We start from the raw sequence: 23,618 nt of genomic DNA, 5'->3' as shown, positions 1-23,618 counted from the left end.
ACATCGCCATGATGGTTTGAGGTCAGCCATATTACTTTTATGAAACTGCCTGTTGCAGTGCCCCAGCATTGCAAGCTATCAGTGTCCAGATGGCACCACTTGCTCCGTCGCAGCTGAGTTGAAATGTTTGTTGTCTTCCTAGTGCAGCCTTAGTGTGGCAAAGCGATACAAGGCAAAGATTACATCCGTTTTCCTACTTTAATAAACATTGTGTTCTTTGTGCATTAATTTTTCGGTTTAACAATGTTCTCAGTTTAATAATTATTTTTGGGTGCCGTGAACTTCTTTAAATTGAGGTTTAAATGTATTTGGATGTATGTGCACAACAGGTATTCCCGTGGCACTTTTGTTTTTGATATGTTCGCATGTCTGTTACGCTTCATTGTTTCAGCCTTTACTGCTTTGCTTGCTGTAAGGTTCTTTGTCTCATACAATGTATTCACTTTTATTCCCACTCCTGCCTAAGACCTAATGTGTAGGCCAGCTGTAAATGATAAATAATAAATTGATATAATTTAAAGGGGCCCTGAACCACTTTTTATCAAAATGGAGAAAGGCATTTAAAGTGAAAACAGGCTATTTCAGAAATACTTTCTCACAAAAAGTACTTCAATGCGTTCAGCAGAAGTGGAGTTATTGGCAATCAAACACGGCCTCCGCTGTGCTCCGTTTTCTTCTTCAATGCCTTGCACTGCAAAGGCTATGGCGCAGCGGGGCGTGCCCACAACGCTCTGCCTTCTAAGTGTCACCGTGGCACGTTGTTCAAATTTTGTTTTGGATGTTAATGTAGACAGCACGACTTCTGCCTTTGGTGCCTATGATGCGCTAAACATAAGCCAAATACGGTTGTCCTCACCGAGCCGCAGTGCGCTTAGCCAGTGGACATGTTGCGGCAACCCACGGCAGCCACGGTATCTACGCTATGTAGCCGATTGCGGCTTGATGTCAGCTATCGTCCAATAGCAGCTGTCTAAGGGAATGACGAGATAGTGCATCCAACGACGAAATAGTGCATCTAGAAGAGAGTGAGCGCAGGGCCTTCTGTGGAAAAGAGAGCGTTTGAGAGAAAGATGACTTCGTACACTGCGTACGAAAGTAAAACTTTGCTGGGATGTTCACAGCAGAGTATATAGTACTACCCACCGACTATATTATGCGTACATCGTGGCTTGTCCTATGCCAAGTTTCTTCTCACTGATTTCATGCTACGTCTATTTATTGCTGCGTCCTCAGCCTTTCTTACATTATAATTTCGAATATCCTTTATTTTCTCCTTGTTGATCAGTTTTAACGACACCGCGAATTCTATCTGATCTCTTGAGTTGGACTGTTTCATTCTTTGTCGTTTCTTTATTAGGTCCTTCGTTGCTTGGGAGAGCTTATCTACTGGTTGCCTTGGTGTGTTGCCTCCCGCTTCATTTGCTGCTTCTGAAGCCAGCCTAGTTACGGTTTCATTCATTACCTCTACGTCAACTACATCTTGCTGTTCTAAGGCTGCATATTCGTTTGCAAGTACCAGCATGAATTAGTCCACTTTTATCCTTAGTGCGTCTAGGTTGGCCTGTTTCTTCTTGACCAATTTTACTCTCTCTCTTAAAATTCAGGGGAACCCTAGACCTCACTAACCTATGATCACTGCACTTTACCCTACCTGACACTTCTTCATCCTGCACTATGCTGGGATAGGCAGAAAGTATGAAATTGATTTCATTCCTTGTTTCACCATTAGAGCTTTTCCAGTTCCACTTTTTGTTGCCAGTGTCTTTTGTTGTTTCTTTTTCTTTCTCTTGATTTCCTTTGACATCGTTTTCAGAGACCCCAAAAAGAATCCCTGGACTCGGCTGATATACAATATGCTTTTGGTTTGTGACAAGACATCGGGCCTGGATGCAGCCGAAAGCCTGTTCTTAGCTGCCATCAAGAATTGTAACCTCAATTTAGAAGTGAGTGTGTGCCGCATTGTTTATTGTAATGTTCTGAAATACTGTAGAACCTCGTTCACATGTTTTGGAAAGACCGCGAGAAAGAACGTACTGACTGGGAAAACATATGATCCGAAGTAACTAAAAAATTTTGACAGACTCGACTGTTGTTGACATCTACCTAATGCAAAGTGTCGCGCAGATTGTTGCGGCACGAGATGCCGACGCGCGTGGAGCTGGTGGTGCTTCGGTGGCCCGAGATGTGTTTTGTTGTTTTCCTATTGCCTGGTGTTTTAAGAGCGTGACGGGAAACCGAAACGAAATCGAGCTGGTGGGCGACGATGGATACCGCCAAAGCGAACCGTGATGTCCACGTCACGCCACCTGCAGCAGGAAACGGCGACACATTTCGATTGTTGCCTACTAACAGCGTACAGTATGCTACCCATGGCACTACACACCACGCGCTGTAAAACAGATAGGTGAAGATGATTATCACAGTAGGTTTTTTGGCGATAGCTGTGAATGCAGCTTGCAGTGACTCGGGTGGAGATTTGCTGGTACCATTGGTTTCACGTGAGATGGGCAGCTATATGCTGTTCTCGATCTCGTGCGGCTCGCACCTTTTCTTGTTCACGTGGGATCTAGTGGCCGGAAAACGTATGCAATCGCAGTCTGCAGCAGAGACCAGCAGCGCATTTCGGTTATCGCCTGTTAAAAGCATGCGCTGCAGTTCCGACGGCACCACACGCTGTGAAACAGGTAAAGCGAAGATGCTTATCGCAATAGGATTGGCAGTGATAGCTGTGAATGCCACGTGCGATGACCCCGGAGAAGATTTGCTTGTACCAATATGAGTGTGCACCGATGTTTTGACGTGAGAGGGGCGAGCGAGTATTGCGGTGAAGCTGCCATGGCGGGCAGCAATATACTACTCTCAATTGTGTGCCCCTCATGCATGTTCTTGTTTACATGGGATCGAGCGCCCAGAAAATGTATCAGATTATCGTAATCTGACAGCGTACTAAACTTTGGTGCCTAAAAATCGTGTTTTCTGGGAATGTATGAACCGGTAAGAATGAGCATAACTCTAGTGGGTCATTTTTTGTGTTCTCCATTGCGAACGTTGGTGCCAGGAAAACATACATAATGGGAACGTATTAACACGGTTCTACTTTCTTTGTGTAAGTAGTGTGCATCTTCACTTGCTCTAGTTTCTGAAAATAGTTTCTAAATGTCTGTTTCTTTCTTTTTAAATTCATTGCAGTGTTGCCGGTATATTTTCTGCGAGTTCGAGAAGAAGAACAGCGTGATTCACATAGTTAGAGCATTTCTTCAAACTGATTATTCACAGCTCCATAAGGATGCAATTGCTTTCCTCCGGCATGTTGATAAGGTGAGAAAAATATGCATTTTTATTCTCATCAACTCTCACCTGCTTAATCAGTGAGCAACATAAGCTTGCGGCTAATGTCAGTTACCTTTGTAATTTCCTAAAACATAGTTAGGGAGGAAAGAACCCATAGCAGTCCATTGTAAAACCATTTGCATCTGGAGGAAGCAAGTCATTCAAGTAAACTGGCCTTGACACTTGTTTCCAGAGCTTCTCTACCACTAATTGTTGCGTTGAATGCAGGCTTGTGCATTAAATTCTGAGCTGCCGTAACCACGTTCTGATGGTGCTGAATGCAGAAACACCTGTGTAATTAGATTTAAGTGCGTGTCAAGGAACCCAAGTTGATCAGAATTAATCTTGAGCTCCACACTACAGCCTCTCTCATAGTCAGTGAGTTGCTTTGGGACGTTACCCTCTGCAATTTTATTTTATTGTTTACTATGAAGAAAATGAAGCAAATAAAACAAGAGCAGCTCTGGAAACTTTGTGAACTGATTTTGTCAAGGGTTTTCCACTCACATGCTGAACTTGCCTTTGAGTCGTAGATGACATTCATGTTGAATCAGCAAGGAAAGTACCAATGCCAAATTACACTGTTCTTTAATGTAAATTACAAAACATGATCTCTGTGTGAGATTTGAGCACTATAGAAAGGACATTAGAATCATGCTTTTTTTTTTTTAAGCCTGAAGCCTTATTGGTTGTCATTTTCTAAGTCTTTGTGGGACAGCCTGATTTGCTTTGTTACATTCAACTTTAGGACTGCAGATCAATTTGTCTCTCATCATGTGCACATTTCTTTTCAATTCTTGACAATTTGTCACACTGATAACACTGAATTGCAGGAAGAGCATAAAATTCTAATTGCCTTTTGCATTCACTTTGTACATTAACTAAGTGTTTATTTTTCCTTGTAGTTTCTGAGAGTCTTTTCTTTTTTCTTGCTCTACAGGTTTCAGAACACGACTACGACGACACTGTGTTGAACAGGATTTTGCAACTGAGACTGCTTCCTGATGTGGTGTCAACAGCGCTATACCAGCCAGTCGTAGACCACCTGATTGCCAGTCAAGGCTCCGCGGAGAAGCACTTCAGCATCGAAGAAGCCACAAGGAGCCTTACCAATGCTAATATGCTGGCAGAAGCTGGCACGCTATTACTACAGTCGTCACGCACACACCCCGCTGTCTGCACCTTCAATGCAGCTGTGAATGCTGCGAGGCGGTTTCTTCGAGGGACGACCAGTGAACCTTAGTGAATTGTACATTTTGCTAGAAGCTATGGACTATTCTTAAATATACATTGATGCTGCAACCAGCAGTTATTTTTATTTAACTCTTGTGGAGTGCTCCTCATTCTTATATATCACTGCTTATAACTATTTTTAATTTTTTTAGCTCTTTTCTTTTTCAGTTGTCTTTCACAGATAACGATATTTCACCTTTCAGATGAATTCCTGGAAGAGGCAGAAATTGCTTGCATGTGAAATCTCAATGACTGGTAGCTAATCAGATGGTCCACCGATTAACTTTCTGATTATGCACATTAGGCTACATGCAGCAGTGGCAAAATGAAAGCCTAGCTATTTATTTATTTATTTATTTATTTATTTATTTATTTAAATACTCTCAGGGCCATTAGGGCTTTACAGAGAGTAGTGGTTAGCACTCTAGTAACAACATAGAAATGGTGGTCTTGAATGAAGGCTCGCTGGGATTGCTGGCGATGGAGGTGGGGAGGTGGTTCCACTCAGAGGCAGTCTTCGGTATGAAGGAATTTGCGCACTGGTGTGTAAGGCAGCTAGGCACATATTCAGATTGTGATCAATACAGGCGGGAATGTATGAAGAGGCAGGGACAAGTTCACATTTTAGCTCTGTAATATGATAAAAGATTTTATGAAAGAGGCACAGCCGAGCACCTTTCCGTCTAATTGCTAAGTCAGGTAGTTTGAAAGAATGCTTGATTGCCGATACGCTTGCGTTACGATTGTAGTTGTGCACATTAAAACAGGCAGATCGGTTTTGAATTGATTCAAGGGAAGAAGATAGGGTGAACAGGGATCCCAAATACATGCGGCGTATTCGAGTTTTGACCTGACGAGTTTTGTAGAGCTAGTTTGAAAGAGCTCGAAGCAGAGGAGAAATTACGGTGAATGAAACCATGGCTATGATTAGCATTATTAATTACGTAGTCAATGTGCATTTTCCACGAAAACCTATTTGTAATAGGGATACCAAGGTATTTGTATGAGTTAACTGATTCTAGAGGTACATTGTTAAACACATACGGGTAAAGACGAGAGAGGCCACCAGAGCACGATATTCTCATAAATTTGCACTTACGAATATTGAGCATCATCAACCTTTTAGAACACCAATGCGAGACATTCTTACCATTGGTTTAAAGGAAGACATTATCATTGGGGTTGGTTATTTTGCAGTAAATAACACAGTCATCAGCATATAATCTCATGGTTGAGGAGACCTCATTAGACAAATCAATAATAAAAATAAGAAATAGCAATGGTCCCAGGACCAAGCCCTGTGGTACTCCAGACGTGACAGACCATGCAGTAGTGCAATAGTGAAGTATTGTTTACTGAGAAGAAATTATAAGACTAGAACCATTTTTGACATACCATACTTTAAAATGTTCTCTAAAATACATTGGTGTTCCAGTTAAAGGTTCTAAAAGGTATCCCTCTAACAGTTGAGATTACCTTAACTGAAATGCCAATGCATTTTTGAAGTGAATACTTGAGTTCAAATTAGTGAATCTCCTTAATTAGCTACCTGGACATGGCAATCTATCGTGTAAGTAATCTCCACTTCTGCAGGTGATCCACCTGAACAGGCTAAATGGTGTTATGTGCTCCATGCGATTGCAAAAAAAAAAAATCTGAAAAAAATAAGTTCAGTCGAAAATGCTGGGTAATGAACCCTCGCATTCACAAGGCCTCAACTCTAACCTCTAGCTCTACTACTCCAAGTACTGGAAATCATCGGGATCAAAATTGCCATTGTTTTATTGCGCATACATCGAAGCATCACAAAACATAAGCTCTTGATTGAAACTGATGTTAAAATTCAGGAACACTGATTGGTAATTTTTATGATGAAGGATTACATGACAAATGCTCCTTCATTCCTTTGTCCTTGAGTGGCGGCTGAAAGTGCTTGGTTTCAAAATTCAAGCTTAGGAGCAGAGCAGTATTATTGAAACACGGTGATTATTTCATTCTAGAAACAGTGCTGACTTTGACTTTTTGGAGTCAAACTCAAAGGTAAAAATAGATGGCTCACCAGTAAAAAGTAATCGTTTTAATTTTCATATGAGAACTTGGGTCATATGTTGTTTCTTCTTTTTCTTTTCTTACGCTGGCATCCATTTTTACTTTCGTCTCTGATTTATCGTAGGTAGATGAGTTATTGTGAAACACTGCATCATTTTTGTAAACAAATTCGGCAAACCGTACCAGCGCGCACCGGTGCGGCGATGATTGGATAAAACAGCGCATTAGAAAGCCCTGGAGCGCCCGTGCGATTTGACGAATTTGCTATTAAAAACATACCAAGTTTAATATGGCTGTTGCTTTGTTTTACGAGCTCTAAGACGTAAGAGGAACTTTCTCGCGAAGTGCGCACCTATCAAAACTACGCCAGGTACTGAAAAATTATTGTAAGCTTCTTGGTCCACTCTTAAAAAAACACATGTACACCTTATGGGGCTTATCTTGTCCCACCTCGATAATCGTCATCTGTTTTGACTGCATTTCCTTTCTTTAATGCTGCAAGCCCGGGCATAGGCCCGGGACTGCAAGTCGCGAACCATGGGAAAATATATGTCACGAACGGCTTGCACATTATCAGCGTGACACAGCATTCTCGACAGGAAAGTAGCGAGCGCCGACTTTTCAAGAAAGAAAACGCAAACAAAGCAGATATATATGCACCCCAAATGGTGCAACCGTTTTAAAGTGCACTATGGGACGGGAAAAAGCCGGACGGTGTTCAAAAGGCGCCATATGACTCGTTTTCGGCGTTATGCATGCTTTCTGCGCATGCAGTCGGCAAATGCATGGCTTTAGAGAGTCGTTTCTGTTACCCGCAAGGCAGTTGCGTGGCCAGAATATTTGTTTTTTCTAACACAGAAATTTCGAAGGGAGGGGGGCACGAGCACGGTGTGATATCCACTGGCTCTTTTGAACTACATTAGACATTCGTTTGGAGGTTTTAGTCAACGCTATCTGGCAACCCTGGGCGCAGTCAACATGTCGGACGGTGAGGATGACTTTATGTGCGACGATGAAGAGGACTATGACTTGGTATGTAGCTGTGTCATTAAAGTCTAGAGGCTCGGCGTCTCACCAGAAACACTCACGATGTGAAAGTCACATACTTTATCACGTTCCGTGTCTTGCTTCCAAAATCACGGACTGGTAAACACATATTTTAGGCCTAGCGCCGTGCCGGCGTTCTGCACGGGCCGTTTTGTGTTGACAGTGCGTGTGAACTCTCGCGCTTCCTGGCCTCTCTGCAAAGTAACCAACATTGAAGTTCGTGATATTTGTTTGGGATTGTCTGTGAAGTGAAAGGAAATATTCGTCGTCAATCTCGAATACTGCACCGACACACATCAACCCACCGTTGTGTTAACGAATGAATCGATGTTGGATGATAACTGTCGGGCGTTACCTTTTCGCTCGACATCGGTTTATTTCTGTAGCATAAACACATAGTAGCATTCTGCAGTTTTCCGCGCACGCTGGTTATCAATGATTGGTGTGTTGTGTCAGTACTTTTTAGGTCAGAACAGCTGTCGGAGCACTAGACCACGAGCGCAAGCACCTCTGGCAGTATTGACGCTCATCGCTTGTGCTGCAATTAATTTTGTTCTCTGAAAGCAGACAACTTGGCGCGTCGTGATAGCCTCACTGTACTGATTTGCTTTCGATGCCTAGGAATATTCGGAGGACAGTAACTCGGAACCAGACGTCGACTTGGAAAACCAATATTACAACTCGAAAGCACTCAAGGAGGATGACCCTATGGCAGCCCTTGTCAGCTTCCAAAAGGTAAGAGCCAAATATTAGCTCCTGCTCATTTTACTGTAATTGTACTGGAACAGAGGCGTGTTTTAACCCTATTTCGCGCTTTTGGTCATTCCTAGGTTTTGGACTTGGAGCACAACGACAAGGGAGAATGGGGATTCAAGGCACTTAAACAGATGATCAAAATCAACTTCAAACTGGTAAGTCACTGTCCCTTTGGGATCCTTTGCGTTGTTGTAAAATGTAAATATAGGTGGTGAAAGTGTCAGCTTGTTAATGATGCTAGGGACCACTTCTTCCAGGGAGCACGCCCCCTTGGCTGCTTGTGCCAAACAACCTCACTGGATGAAATTTTCTAGTGATTGTTGGAGTGGTCAGTTATGACTTGTGTTGGAATTAGATTTGCAAACAGGCTCTGTGTCATTTCAGTTATTCTTTAATGAGGGTTGTCCGTATAAAATAAGGTTCCCAATGATTTTTCACAATGAAAAACGTTTATTGGCATTGAATAATAAATTCATGGAAAGCTTGGACTTTCCCCTATTTTTCAACATAATCGCCGTTGAGATCAGTGCATTTTTGCATGCGATGTACCATATTCTATATGCCTGAATCGAACTCCACCGCTGCACTGTGAAAGTAGCTTAAAACCTCTTCTTTCACCTCCTCTCCGACTCTGAAATGCGTCTCACCCAGGTGTTTCATCAATTCAAGGAAGAGATGGTAGTCACTTGGGGCTATGTCTGGGCTGTAGGGTGGGTGTGTGACAGTATCCCATCCAAATTTGCTGATGAGATCGTTTGTTACACGGGCGATGTGTGGACAAGCATCGTCCTGATGAAAACACACTCCCTTTGTGAGCATGCCTGACCTCTTGTTTTGAATTGCACGGTGAAGGTTCTGCAACGTGTCACAGTAGCAGTCCGCATTGATTGTTTGATCCGCATTGATTGATTGATTGATTGACAGGCATGAATTCGCACAATAACCCCTTCCTGTCCCAAAAGACGCTTGCCATCACTTTTTTGGCCGGCAGTGTTTGTTTGAACTTCCGTGGCTTCATTGACTCTGGATGTTTCCACTGAATGGATTGTTGTTTCATATCTGTTGTGTAGTGGACCCAGGTCTCGTCCCCAGTGACTATTAATAGAGTCCAAGAATTCCTCGCCATCAGTTTCGTAGGCCTGAAGAAATTCGCGGGCCACTTCAACACGCTGTTTGTGGTCTTCCGTAAGCATTCTCAGGACCCACCTTACACAAACATTGGCATGCACTAAATGGTCTGTCAAAATTTTGTCAATGCAGCTCTTGCTGACATCAGGGATCATCTCACAGAGCTCCTGCACCGTCACCTTTCAATCTTTCTGCATTGTTTCTTCCACTTTCACAATCATTTCGTCGGAAACCAACAGCCGCTCGTAACACTGTTCATCATGGACGGTCCGTCTTTGAATTCTCTGCACCATTTGCGCACGTGTTGTATGCGCATCCACATTTCTCTGTAGACAGTTGGGAATGAATTTGGAATGAACGTCCACCGGCGCAGTATTTTTTGCACACAAAAAACAAAGCGCAGAGCGTAATTAGCTCCTGGCGGGAGGAACGAGTGGGAGCTCCATCTCTAACGGCTGCCAAGCCAAGGCTGAGCTTCGCAGACAGCTTGCCGGGGTGAGCTCTGGGAGAGAAGGAACCAAGCTACACGCCAGTGTTGCCAGATCCTACACAACAGCGTTACGCAGGAACCTTATTTTATGGGCAACGCTCGCAGCAGTCAGCGATGTTACGCTGTTCTTTAGCACAGAGTACTGAGAGGTGTGAAGAACTACAATCGGCACCCTAAAGCTCAGCAAACAATTGGTTATTTAAGGAACTGCATAGAAATGAAATACCAAAATGAGAGGTAAATCTGCAGTAGTGGCTTATTCAAAGTTTGGCTAGACAAAAAAAATGTGTTTTGCTGTAGATAGCTTGCACATGACATCACAGACACAGCTTCTCATCGCGATGGTTCTTCAATATGACACCTAGAATAGTGTCAGTGTATCATATACACTGTCTTGGGTGACCTGCTTCCATGGAGAAAAGAAAGCTCAGAAGAGATCCCCACCCTACCGTCTGTCTTCAAGACTATTGTAGCCGCATGAGACGCCAATGGACGCATGCTGGTTCACCAACACGGCACCTAGGATGATGTCAGTGCGAGCCGTTTCTATAAGACTATTTGCATTATTGCTTGACATAACTGCCCCTTACTAGGCTTCAGTGTAAATGAAGGGATGTTTAAACTTTCTTTTTAGTGTGTTTTCCATCGTAACATCAACAAGTAACCTTTTACACACACTTTTGTAACTTTTTTGTGCCCTTTAACATTGCTTCCAATAAACTCGCATGAAGTGCAAAATTTTGAAGTACATAATATTATCCTCATCTCACAATGATGTGTTCTCACATTTAGGTTGGCAGAATGTACAGGTATGTTGCAGCAAGAATTGCATGTGGGCTCACCATAAGTTTTGTTTTTCATTGATGCACAGAGCAAGTACGAGGAGATGATGACGAGGTATAAGCAACTACTCACCTACATCAAAAGTGCGGTGACGAGGAATTATTCGGAGAAATCAATTAACTCAATCCTGGACTATATATCCACATCCAAACAGGTCAGTGGATGCGTGGAGCATTGGATTTTCAGCACTTACTTGTTATTGTCTGTAGGAAGAAGCTCTTTTGCCTGCATTAGCACATGTCACATTGGTTTTGCAATGACATGCCCAATTGTATAGCTCAGTTTCTTTTCGTGTGTTGCAGAAGCTGGATAAGGGACACTTGTGGCATATATAGAAATATCACATCATTTGTATCCCCTATCAACTCTCAAAAAGCCTGAAGTGTTCTTTAATCTTCTTGCTTTCTCCTAATTTTCAGACCTTTGCGAGGTATTGTTTCTTGTCTTGTGCGAGTATGCCAACGGCTGCAGTGAAGTCTTAAACGACATTGGCCAGTTTCTTAGCATGGAAGCATAGAGCAGGTGCCAATCTGCATCAGCAATAAACAAACATAAATTAAGGTGTGACGTGGTTATGCACTACTGGCCAAGCATAATGGGTATTACACATGCTGTGTACTATAGTCAGCGACACATCAAAAATGCAGAGGCAAGTGTCTCTCAAAGGGAGCATGTAAATGTGCGCCGGTGAATTCCCTCGTCCTTGTGTCCTCTGTGCTCAGAGGCTTTCTTGTCCTGAAGCTCCTCGCGTAGTGGTGGAGCTTTTTGTAAATGAGTTGTGACACAGATGTTAGGTGACCGTTCAGCGTCTGGCTGGCACCCACACATGGGCAGATATTGGCAAAGATGTTCTCTTGGGAGGAAGTTGGGAAAATCTTCTCTTAATCCCTTTTCAATCTACCTATTTAGGCTGCGAGCTATGTCCTTTCTCAAACCCGGCGACTCGGACTCTCCATGTGTGTTTTGAGCCTGAAAATAATATCCCATTGTTGCTGAACAGATGGGGTGAAACTTGTGGCAGATGTAAAGGGATCCATTTCTTAAAATACGAGAACAGATGCTCGCTCTTTTGAGGCACGTCTTTTTAAACATTCATGACTTGTTATTGTCTATAGGCCCACTCTTGGACAATCCAATCTGCTTGCATATGACATGACTCATTGGCCAAAATTTTTAGTTTCATTAAAGAGTGCTTTGAAGGTCCATGTGCTCTTCTGGACAATTGAGATACGGTACTAACATATTACTGGCTTGGCAAAACATGGGATACATGATGGTTGCTAGCGCTTTACCTTTTGCTCAGCTGCAAAAATCGCCTTTTAAAGAACCCCCATGGGTTTCCCATGTAGCTTTGACTGAAGTCTGGTGACTGCAAACTTTTTGTCTTTCGTGAATTTGGTGTATCTCACAAGTTTCTGCAGAATTCATTTTATGAAAGGTATTATTGTGTTTCCCATTAATTGAAGTACAACAAATAATGCCATGCAGGGCTATGTTTTTATGCTTTATGCATGCAGTTGCATTTAATTACTGAGTATGGTTCCTAGATGGAGCTGCTGCAAGAGTTTTATGAAACAACCCTGGAAGCCCTGAAAGATGCAAAGAATGACCGGCTGTGGTTCAAGACAAACACAAAGCTAGGGAAGCTTTACTTCGACCGAAACGAGTTCAACAAGTTGGCAAAAATTCTAAAACAGTTGCACCAGTCATGCCAGGTAAGAGGTTTGTGCTTCTTTTTATTGCAGAAGAACAGTTGTAATTTATACACAGGAAACCTGCTAAACCACACCACACTCAATTCGTGGACTGATTCTGTCCATCATTTGAATCCAGACATGAAATCCCACTACAATTAGCATCGTTAACAGCGACATACTGAGTTCTGTTAGTGAGGAAGTTTTCAGTCTAGAGGAGCATTAATGGTTCAATGTTCAAACGGCTAAAGTTAAGCATTAGTAATTGATAACTTATTTATTGAACTGTTTATTTTTATTTAAATTATAGAGATTTCACAGCAGTGCCTAGACCCTTGTCGGCTACACGTGGCCACGAATGTAGCTGTAGTCAGAGTTTTACGGCCTCATGGGTTGTGAGCCACTAGTAAATTAAAACATTGAGATGGTCTGATGAATTGCTTTGTCTTGGCACTAAATGAGTGTCTGTCATCCTTCTTTTTCATGTGATGGCAGACTGATGACGGTTGTGACGACCTGAAAAAGGGGACACAGCTATTGGAGATATATGCATTGGAGATCCAAATGTACACGGCGCAGAAGAACAACAAAAAGCTGAAAAAGCTTTATGAGCAGTCACTGCACATCAAGTCTGCTATCCCACATCCATTGATTATGGGTGTGATTCGTGAATGTGGTGGTAAGATGCACTTGCGCGAGGCCGAGTACGAGCGTGCACACACAGACTTCTTTGAGGCATTCAAAAACTATGACGAGTCGGGCAGCCCGCGACGGACCACCTGCCTCAAGTACCTTGTGCTGGCCAACATGCTTATGAAGAGCGGCATCAACCCTTTTGACTCCCAGGAGGCAAAGCCCTACAAGAATGACCCTGAAATTCTTGCCATGACCAACCTTGTCAGGTATGTCACTGTTGCAACAGTTTGGGGTGCCCAGTCTTTCTGGACTCTTTAAAATATAATTCCGAAAACCGCCTGTGTTTAACGCGCCGCCAAATCTACCGTATTTACTTGCATAATGGTCGGATTCGCGCAATGATCGCACCCCGAACATGCCGCTGCAATATGTTGTGTGCCGTCTAGCTTATGATGAACATGCTTGCCAGCTGTCTAATGCTGACTCTTCAAGACATACCAAGTGGTCTGCACGCACCAAACAGACGTGAGATCGTTACCCACCTGCAGCAAGTTGGTTTTTCATCCACTTTGATTTCCATTAATTTATCATTTCTTTTATTCACTTATCAAGTACAAGTAATTTCCTCTATGTAGCCCTTAGTGTCGATATTTGTTGGCTTCTTGTGATATACTTCTCCTATCTTGTTATATGTTGTACAAGGGTGGCAGTTTGGCAAGTTGGTACATAAGGTTTACATGATTGCCTAATAAGGTGCTGTAGCTTACACTACAACTGTTCTGAAAGGTTGCCCAGGACTCTGATGATTTCTTTGATAGAAGTGCACCATTATAGTCATGGAAGTCAGTTCTTTTTTTAACAACTGACCGTGCCATTCTGTGATTGTAAGTTAGATTGTTGGGAGAAAAATTAATACATAGGGCATTTGTTATCAGGTATTGTGTACAACTACATACAACATGGATTTTGATAGTTGTTAGCCTGCTATAACTTTATTATGAGTTCCCTTGGTCAGAAAATGTACGCAGTGCTGCCATGTTTCGTGTATATTGCCTGGAATTGACCACTTGCAGAAGTACGACTGCGCATGCGCCGTAACCGGCCGCGGGGCGGCGCTTCGTGAGCGCGCTCTCCGTGGTTGGAAAGCAAACTGCGCAGCTCGGGCGTGACATGCCGGCCAACAGCGTCGCTTTCGGCTGCATGAGCTATTATTTTGGAAATGGAAATAGAATTTCTTCAGATTTTCACCCGCGAAGGTTAACGTGAAGAGGAGAACTTTGTGGACGACAGCGGGGAAGCGGTCGAACCCAGACGGCACGCCGTGGCAGCTAATAATACATTCTAGGATCTGTGGCCAGTGCAGGCGACTTCCATTCCCTTGTCATCTCCTTCCAGTTCTGTAACGCTGAGCAGAAGGCCAGCGACGTGCAGGCAGGTCTCGCTAAGGCTGTAAAATATAAAGGATGCAGTTTTTCTTCGCGCTAGTCACTGAGTGCCTCTGAGTATATGCGAGTACGATTGAGTGATTTGTGAAAAACGACGCCAACAGATGCAGCCAGTCTATGTACTTCGTGTCATTTGTGAGTCAGCGCTCGTCTTCTTTTCTTCCGTACATGTCAGTTAAGTTGCGCTCTCTTCCACTATGACTTCGAACCAATTCGCCCAGCTATCTGCCTTGATGAGTATTCGCGAGTGAGCGGGAGCGCACTGGCCTGCGGACGCACGCGCTGCCCATATTTAAGCTAATATAACGTATAATAAAATAGGTTGGCGTAAGCTTTGAGGCCTTAGCGCTCGCAAAAACACACTGAATAACATACCGCGTACATACAGCGCATGCGAAATTTGGGATACGGTTTGGTACAGCTACAAGCATGGAACACAGCAGTTTGGCGAAACAGCAGCGAATGAATACCAAATTTGCAAGCTAGAGCATGTACATCTAATGTTCCATGCAACAACTAAGAGTTCCGGGAATGCGACAGGCCTAATGTGCTCATCCGGTCGCACATTCACAGTGCTCTCCGGCAATGTCGCCAATGACTTTTGTGAACCATGCTGTAACCACATAGATACCCGACTTCATGGATGGCGTGCACGTAACTCGTGTGAGGCCAAGTGCAGGGTCCGAGGTGTTTACGTCAAGTTTTATGTTCTTAACTTAACCTTCTTTTAAAGCCCATCGGCGGTGTGCCTGACAAACGGACAGAGTGTTGGCGTGAAAATAACCTCACGCATTGTCGCTCGTTGCCCGGCACTCTGAGAAGTCAATTTTCTGTCCCATTTGCAAAAACGGCAAGGGAATGAAGTCCTCGTCAATCATATTTGAGGCAGGTCATATGCAACTACCAAAGAACGTCGACGCTTTCCCAAAACGTGAAAAACGCTCTGCAAACACAATGTCCCCACTCGATGCCGTCGTACCAAAGCAAGGCTGGAGCCGGGATGTTTTCCAACCAAGCGACGAGGCACAAGCTTCCTGTTTTTCGCGCTAGGTGGCGCTCCGACTTCTGCAAGTGGTCAATTGCCCATGCACGAGACACATTAGGCTAGTTGTACGAGGGCTTGCCCAAAATTAATGAGAACTGTTTTTTTTCTAAATCACATATTTCTTTAAACATTCCAAAATGTTAATCATTATTGTACAACTATCCTTGGAATGCAATGGACCTGCCCCACCTCCTTAGCCATTGTTCGATACTGTTCAGCGACTTCTGCAAGCTCGTGCCCTTCAATGCTTCCGTCGCATACTTCACTGCATGCTCCACATTTTCATAACATTCTTTATGGTCTCATTTATTTTTTTAGAGATAGCAAGGGGCAACATAAGAAGGATTGTATAAATTAGGTAGCACTGCCATCTCATTTTTGTCGATGTACTGCGTGCACTGTTGTATAGCTGGGAGTGTTGTCGTAATTGTCGTAAGTTGAGTTGTTGTGTAAATTGCATCATAAGCTGCTGGGGCACTTGACACGTAAGAATTCTTGTTGACTGTCTCACCTTGCGATGCAAGTTTAAAGTGCACAAGCTTTCTGACATAAAAAAAGCTTCCCAAGATTCAACAGAACTTGAAGCACATGCAATGTTCTTTAACGTCTGTCTTCATAAAACTGGTGCAGACAGTGACAGAGGCTAAATAAAAAAAGCAATCCAGGGAGCAGGGAAAATTTTACACAAGGGCACAGCTTGGCCATCTAATGGAAACAATAGTGTGGTGTGCACATCTAGTCGCACTTTTTGCCAATAACTTCCTTTCTGTCTCAATAAAAGAATTCTTGTTACTTTTTGTTCTCCTCCCCTCGCCTCGTATTTTGTTAAAGATTTTGCAAACATAATTAATGCCACTGTGTCCTTGCAGTGCCTACCAGAATAATGACATCAGTGAGTTTGAGTTAATATTGAAAACCAACAGGAGAAACATAATGGACGACCCTTTCATCAGAGAGCACATTGAAGGTTAGTGAAAGCATTATTAAAGAACTTTTCCTTGTCTTTACTCTGTTGTTTCAAATGTTTTTTTTTTTTTTCACAGACCTGCTTAGGAACATTCGAACACAAGTCTTAATAAAGCTCATCACACCTTATACTAGGATTCACATACCTTTTATATCAAAGGTACGTTTTTTACATTCATTGCTAATCATTGGGTGGCTCTTTTTATAAGTTTGTTTATTTATATTTATCTTTTTTTACCAGGAACTCAACATAGACTCAAGTGAGGTGGAAAATCTTCTAGTGTCTTGTATTTTGGACAGGTGGGCATCTCGTGTCTTTATTTTTCTCTATTAGGCAATGTGATGTAGTACTGTAGTTCTGAAACCTGTTCATGCAGTAACCTGGCAAATGGTGGTTTTGTATGTAACATATTTGTATTGTTCTTGTGTGTCATGGCCATCATGCAGGAGCACTACCTTTGACACTTTGTTGTGACAAAATTATGGATGACAACGGTTCTTTCTTACATCGCTGCATAGTTCTACTGGAGTATATGAGCAGTTAGAAAAATGCTGACTTTTTAATAGTACTGCAGCTTGTGCAAAAGTCTGTGAAATGTTTGCTAAACTCAGCATTGCAACAGCCTGAAACAGCTTAGGCAGTGTTAGTAATGTGAGGTAAATAATATCTTGGCGTTGTCAACTTTACAATTCGGTGACATTCTTTTATGAGAAAATTCATTTACTTTAGGGACTTTGATTACTTTAGACATTCCTTCAAGGTTTTCCTAACAAAAAAAGAACCACGTAGTTGGTACTGTGTTTGCTAGATTCTAACGCACCCTCAATTGTAACGTGCACCCGTTTTCCACAATCAAAAATAAGGGAGGGGGAACAAACGCGCCCTCAATTGTAACATGTACCTGTTTACTACGACCTAAAAAAGGAAAAGTCCTTTCAGTACCATGCACCTCATTCTTTCATGCAGGATTACAACTTTCATTTGGAAAAACAAAGATTTACTCCCAATACACTAAAGTTTCGATAAATTAGAGAAGTCGCAGTTTCGCCTGAAAGGCGAAGCATTAGTTACGATAGCAAATTCGTAGACAGCTATATGCAAAGTAAGGATAGTAGTTTTTTTGGCCGTATAAACATTCAAACATACGCTTACTGACTAAATTAACAAGCATGGTGTCACGCACACACATGCAAACATGACCACGGCTCACGCAATGACCGCGGAAACTCCTACCAAAATGTTGGAGTGGGGATGTGCGGTAGCAGGAGCAAGAGAATTGACCTTTGTGCAACCTCTAGCTTCAACGCGTACTAAGCGACGAGAACCCAGCACCATGGCAGAGATGCGCAGACTCTGTCTTCATCATAGATCACTTGCAAGAGAGGGCCGCGTGGCCGGGCCATACGTAGCTGCAACCAGAGTAGAAAGCTTCTCCTGCTTGCACCGGTCCCGCATGCAAGCTTTGGGAACTCTGAACGGCCGTGATGCGGCCCAATTTCCGTCCATCTCCACACATGCGATCACTTTCCTTTTAATTGGAGCATCGTGATGAACTTGGCGTGTCTTTGCAGTCGGCACTTCCATGCTGATAGAGCAAATGCGGAAAACGGAAAGACCAGGAAGGGGGACGGTTGCACTAATCTAAGCACACATACTACAGCTCATGGAAGAAGCTACGACAGCTAGACTTGAAGCGCGTGCGAGGCGGCCATCTTGAATTGCCAGTGGCAATATGGTAACGCAGATTTAGGGTTGTACTTGATTCGAACGCACACGCAATTTTTGGTCCCGTTTTATCGGGGGGGGGGGGGGGGGGAATGCACGTTAGATTCGAGTAAATACAGTATCTGTGCTTCTCAGTAGCTTGGCATTAAAGAAGGTAGTGACTGTCATCACATGTTTTCGTTGGTGTAGCAAATATTTTGAGCATTAGCTTTTGTGGCCAGCTGTATTATGAGCATCTGAACACTTGTTAGTTGCAGTTAACCACAACTAAAGAAATTATTTCTTGCTGCTTAGATGGTATCAGGAGATGTGTGTGCATGTGTGCATGTCATTGTAACTATTTACTTATAAGCATCAAGGTACATATTGTACATTATTAGAGGAAAGAAGCAAAAACAAGGATATGCTATAAATACATAATAAAGTAATGAAAAAGGAATGATGATTGAAAGGGTCATGATAACCAAAGTTCATGGCCAAGTACAGGGATCTATTTCTTGTGAGCAAGTTTCACTAGTAGTGGTGAGGTCTTTAGAATGCTGTTGAGCATGGCAACCTAATGTCAGTTACACACATTCGTGCAAAGGTGCATCGAAACCTTTGCACATTACATACTATTAGTTTTGGTGCAAGGAAACAAGTGAGACTGTGATATAACAAACTATTTCCATTTTCCTATCTTAGTTCCAGCAAACAGTTTTTTTTTTTCTTTGTGATTTAATGAAGTAATTTTGTGACAAGGTTTCAATTTAACAAATCTATCAGCCATTTGAAACACATACTTTCAGTCTGCTTGGCTAGTAAATCTAGAAAAAAAATTTATTTTTGCCAAGGTTAAAGATACTCCAAGTGTCCTTTCGCATTAAAAGTTTGATCGACACAAGAAATTCAGCGACGATTATGATACTCGCTAATGCAAAATTTGAGTGCAGCTCTGTACGTGTTTTCATTTTGCGATATATTGGTTGGTGTGGACAATTGGTCTCGTGTGGCATCTTGCAAAGGGAGCGAAATGTGACTCTACTGCCTCACTAATTTGGACATCGCGAGAGCCAGTGCACGGGTGATGCATGGGCGCAACTCACAGAAGCTGCCGCCGACAAACCTCCCAGGCGACGCATGCTGTTCTGGCGCCGTCTCGTAGCCACTGTCGCTGCACTATGCTTCTCACGCTTTTGCTGTACTCTCCTCTGCTTTCCGTCTCTTGGTTCCGCTGCACCTTCCTCTCTGCTTTCCTCCTCGGGCCTCATCTCTCTCGCTGCTCTTTTCATCCTCTGCTGCACGCCATGTTTGCTCTCATCTTTCACTGTGCTCCTTCGCTTTGCTACACCTGAATGCTGATGCTCGCGGCAAGAAAGGGCACCTAAGATCTGGCACCTAGAACCTAAAAGTTAACCAATTATTACGATACTCCCTAATGCGAAATTTGAGTGCAGCTCTATATGTGTTTTCATTTTGCGTTTCAGTATTTTTTATTATGATTATGTAGGTATACAGTTTATATTAGGAAGAGAACACTGTTAGTAGCGTAGCTGGCGTGGACAATCTGTCTCATGCGCGGCACATTGCAAATGGAGCAACGTGTGGCGTGTCTGCCTCACAAATGATGAGATTGCGAGAGGCAACGCGATCTCCTAGAACCTGCCCCCACCCCATCCTTGGAATTGCGGATGCCATGGCTGCCAGCAACTCAGCACATGCTCAAGCCGTCTCCCCTTCGCTCCTGCTCCACTTTCCGCCTCATGCTTTCACTGTAGCCTCGTCCTCCATTTTCCTCCTCGCACCCTCTTCTTTGATCTTCCGCTGACCTCCACTTCGCTTTCATCTTTTGCTGTGCTCATCCACTAGGTTACGAGTTATGACGCCAAAGCACGCCAACTCTCAACGCAGGAACAGGCACCTAAGAGCTGCGCTCTAAAAAGCTCTCAAAGCACACACGCCGGGACGTGCTAGACAGAAAACACCACTGCTAGACTGGTGTGCTATTTGTGACATTAATAAGCAACTTGCGGAGGCCGCAGAAAACACGGTATCTCACAGCGCTCGAAAAATCACAAGAGCTGACTATTGTTCTGCGCAAGGGTAATGGGGAGAGGTTGAGAGGAGGGTGAGGGAGGTAGGCAAGGGTCAGGGACACACGCCTATGCAACACTATCCAGGAGGCGTTGGCCTGTGGGCCCTCTTTCCCCTAAAGGCACATTCACACCAAAATCGGAGTCACCTGCTTTCCTCTTGCCCACTTGCCTGCTTTAGCCGCTCCTCCTTTGGTGTGAATGTGCCTCAACTCGTGCTTCTCATCCTCACAAGCAGGCCATGCACTGTATCTTAGAGGTAATGTGCGGCAAGTTTGAAGGGTGAGCCGAGACGGTTGGTGCTTTGATGCGCATTGTGCTCCCTGCATCTAGTGTTGGCAGTCGTGTAATCTCTAGTTTCCCTGACACGGTGCCAAGCGTTCATTCACATTTTGACAGCGAGTTCATGGTCATCGAGTGAGATCTATTCATGTTTGCCTGAGCGCATATGACGCCGATAAAACTAAGAACCTTACTTTGTGTAGTTGTCTCTTTCTTATTGCCATCAATGGTCAGCCTTTCTGGCAAAACTCGGGACAGACATTCGTATCTTTTTACGAGGACGGATTAGAAAGTCTTTGCCCTTGTTATTTATTAGTCCAAATAAGGTACATATATTCTACATACCTTATACTATGTTGCCACTTAGTGCTCGCACCGGTTCAAACATTTGTTCCATTGTAACGCTAAATTACACGCATCTGTGGTATAATTCGTCCAGCTGGCTGTGGAACTACGGTCAGACTGCTGTCTTGGCTTGATCTTTGCACGTGAATCGCTGTCCTGCCAGGAACTTCTTCAGCTGACTGAAAACGTGGAAATCACTAGGGGTGAAGTCCAGACTGTATGGTGGGTGGCCCAGACTCTTCCAGTTGTCGTCAGTCAACGAAGCACGTAGCCTCCCTGAACTCGCAACACCAACACCTCACACTTCTCAAAGCGAGACACCTTTCCCCATACATGGGCTGCATTTCCCTGTGGATTTCGATGGCCATTTGTCTCTTGCTCCATAGAAAAAGAATCGTACTTCGGTGCTCATACACCATGGATGTGTGAAGCACAACCACCATCGTCAACAACTGAGAACAGTGCCATGCCGCATAGCTGCCGGCAGATAAAGTGGAGCCCATCCAAGAAAGGTCCACCGCTGGGAACAGATGTGTTGACTTTGCACATTTACAGCCTTAACTTAGCTAAAGAAAAAAAAAATAGAGGCAAGGACTTCCTGATTCGTCCTCGTAGTTTTGTTTTTAATTTGTGGGCACCATCTGATCACAGTTGTGAGCACTAAGCGCGGTCAGCCATGGTGTCCCAGGATTTACGGTGCCGCGAGATGTAACGCATGCAAATCTCGGAGGCAATTAGCCTTGTAGATGCATTGCACTCAGCGCGATCTGCACTGCACACGCTACCACTAATGACTACGCTGTTATGGCCCAGCCTTCTTGCGATTTGTTTATGAGTGCTTACTGATGAGACTATCTATCAGGAATACTCTGAGAATTTGTGAAGTTTTTACTGCTGAAAAATTGAAACCTAAATTCACAATATTATGAAGGTTTTTTGCTGCAAATACAACTTCGTTATATTGAAACTTGAATTTGGCATTTTACCCCTTTCCTACCACATTTTTCTCATAATGTCATCTTGTCATTCTACTTGTTGCTTTGCTTTGGAGCAGCATGATCCAGGGTCGCATCGACCAGGTGAATCAGGTTCTCGAATTGGACAGCAAGGGGCAAGGTGCCGCCAGATACAACGCGCTGGACAAGTGGACAGCTCAACTTGGGACTTTGCATCAGACGATCGTGAACAAGATCATGGCGTAGCACATGGCTGGCCTAGACCTCCGCCTCTCAAGCTGTGCGAGTCCTTGAGTGCGGTGACCACGTTGTCCACCTATGAATGCCTTCTCTGCACGGCGTCCACTTGAGGTGCAACTTCTAAATCCTACCATCGCCGGCTCTGTGGCAGTGGCATTAGGTCAGGCTGGCTCCTTGATCCTTCTTGGAAACTAACAAGACTTGTGTACAGCCAACATACCCTTGCAAATTGTTCATCTGTTGCTGTGGCTCACACAAATTACAGGCACAAGAGTTTGATTCAAGCATATATTGCGGTGCTTTTCTTTTTTATGTGGAATACTTTGCTGTTGGAGAACCAAAAGAAGAGTGCCATGCCAAGTGTGCTGCTAGTCCATGGTCATCATGGCAGCTACATGTGATGCTCTTCACATTGCTGTAACTTTTGAAAATTATTCCTGGGGCTCTCTTCTGGACATCTTGCCAATGTTTAATCCGCCGTTTAGCCTGCTGTGGTTGGCTCAAGGCAGGACCATGTGTCGCCCACTCCCCTCAATTAAATCCTACAGGATTGTATGGCGGGATTTGACTGCGACAAGAGTTTAAAGAAGCTCCAGTGATGACCTTCCAAATGACTGATAGTCACTTTCTGGAGAAGCAATACCTAGGCCTGGTTTAGTTCTCTCATATTTAGCTTTCAGCACTGCAGTGCGTATGGAGATGCCTTGACCTTTGCAAGCAGTCACAGAGCCCCACAACTGCTGCTACGCACAGCTTTTGAGTGTGTGTAAATCATGTTATAGAGCAGGCAGGGTATGCCCTGATGTGTCGAAACAGTCACTGACCCAGGTTCTAAATGCTAGCTCACAACGACAAGTCCCTTTTGTCTTGTCTCTGATTTTCATGTTTTTTTTTTCTTTTTCCACACTTCCCCCTGCAGGAGCAAAAATACTAGCTTTTCTTTTTAATCATTGAATATGAAACAAATGTGGAGCAATTGTCAGGCTGATTGTGCTGCTTTTAACTTGTGCTGTTTTGCTTGAATGCATCAGCATCCAGTGTTCTGTTCACCTTCTCACATGTCCTTGTTTTGTGGATAGCATTTTTCTTCTAATCTGTTGTTGGTCTTTTCTTGTACATAACAGTTTGCCAACAGGACAGCAGAAACATTTGGTGGTCCTGGCCTGTTGGCAGTGCGCCTCCTTCCATGCTATTTAAGAGTGAGTGATAGACTGCTTGGGTTTGTAAAATAAATGCTGTGCCAGAGAGTTTTGACAAGGTGTGGTCCTGTGTGGTTTTTTTTTTCTTTCCCAGAATCGCGAGACCGTTTATGTATGCGTTAACAAAGAACTTTAT

General features: G+C 43.6%; 2 protein-coding genes across 2 annotated transcripts in view; both read left to right on the top strand.

Annotated features, from left to right (window-relative positions):
• Positions 1 to 4,653, top strand: part of LOC135904637 (NBAS subunit of NRZ tethering complex-like) — a 106,941-nt gene extending 102,288 nt beyond the window's left edge. Inside the window, exons 55-57 of the mRNA XM_065435540.1 lie at positions 1,814 to 1,943; positions 3,190 to 3,318; positions 4,271 to 4,653. Of these exons, the coding sequence (XP_065291612.1) occupies positions 1,814 to 1,943; positions 3,190 to 3,318; positions 4,271 to 4,573 (562 nt within the window). The 3' untranslated portion in view covers positions 4,574 to 4,653. The remainder of the gene's footprint in view (positions 1 to 1,813; positions 1,944 to 3,189; positions 3,319 to 4,270) is intronic.
• Positions 4,654 to 7,323: 2,670 nt separating this feature from the next.
• alien (COP9 signalosome complex subunit 2 alien) lies at positions 7,324 to 23,540 on the top strand. Its single transcript, XM_065435432.1, has 10 exons — positions 7,324 to 7,644; positions 8,281 to 8,394; positions 8,490 to 8,570; positions 10,905 to 11,030; positions 12,424 to 12,591; positions 13,066 to 13,472; positions 16,566 to 16,663; positions 16,740 to 16,822; positions 16,904 to 16,962; positions 22,142 to 23,540. Exons 1-10 carry the CDS (start codon positions 7,591 to 7,593, stop codon positions 22,287 to 22,289), a joined length of 1,338 nt encoding a protein of 445 aa, XP_065291504.1. The 5' UTR covers positions 7,324 to 7,590; the 3' UTR covers positions 22,290 to 23,540.
• Positions 23,541 to 23,618: the final 78 nt, after the last annotated feature.

The sequence above is a fragment of the Dermacentor albipictus genome, chromosome 1 (assembly GCF_038994185.2).
Source record: "Dermacentor albipictus isolate Rhodes 1998 colony chromosome 1, USDA_Dalb.pri_finalv2, whole genome shotgun sequence".
Lineage (NCBI taxonomy): Eukaryota > Metazoa > Arthropoda > Arachnida > Ixodida > Ixodidae > Dermacentor > Dermacentor albipictus.
Note: the sequence above shows the minus strand (reverse complement) of the source record. Positions and strands in the feature narration are given on the sequence as shown.

Excerpts from the sequence above, each read along its gene's own strand:
- alien (XM_065435432.1), top strand. The coding sequence starts at position 7,591 with ATGTCGGACGGTGAGGATGACTTTATGTGCGACGATGAAGAGGACTAT. Across the intron at positions 13,473-16,565 it reads GCCATGACCAACCTTGTCAG|TGCCTACCAGAATAATGACA; the intron begins GTATGTCACTGT and ends GTGTCCTTGCAG. Across the intron at positions 16,823-16,903 it reads ACATACCTTTTATATCAAAG|GAACTCAACATAGACTCAAG; the intron begins GTACGTTTTTTA and ends TTTTTTTACCAG.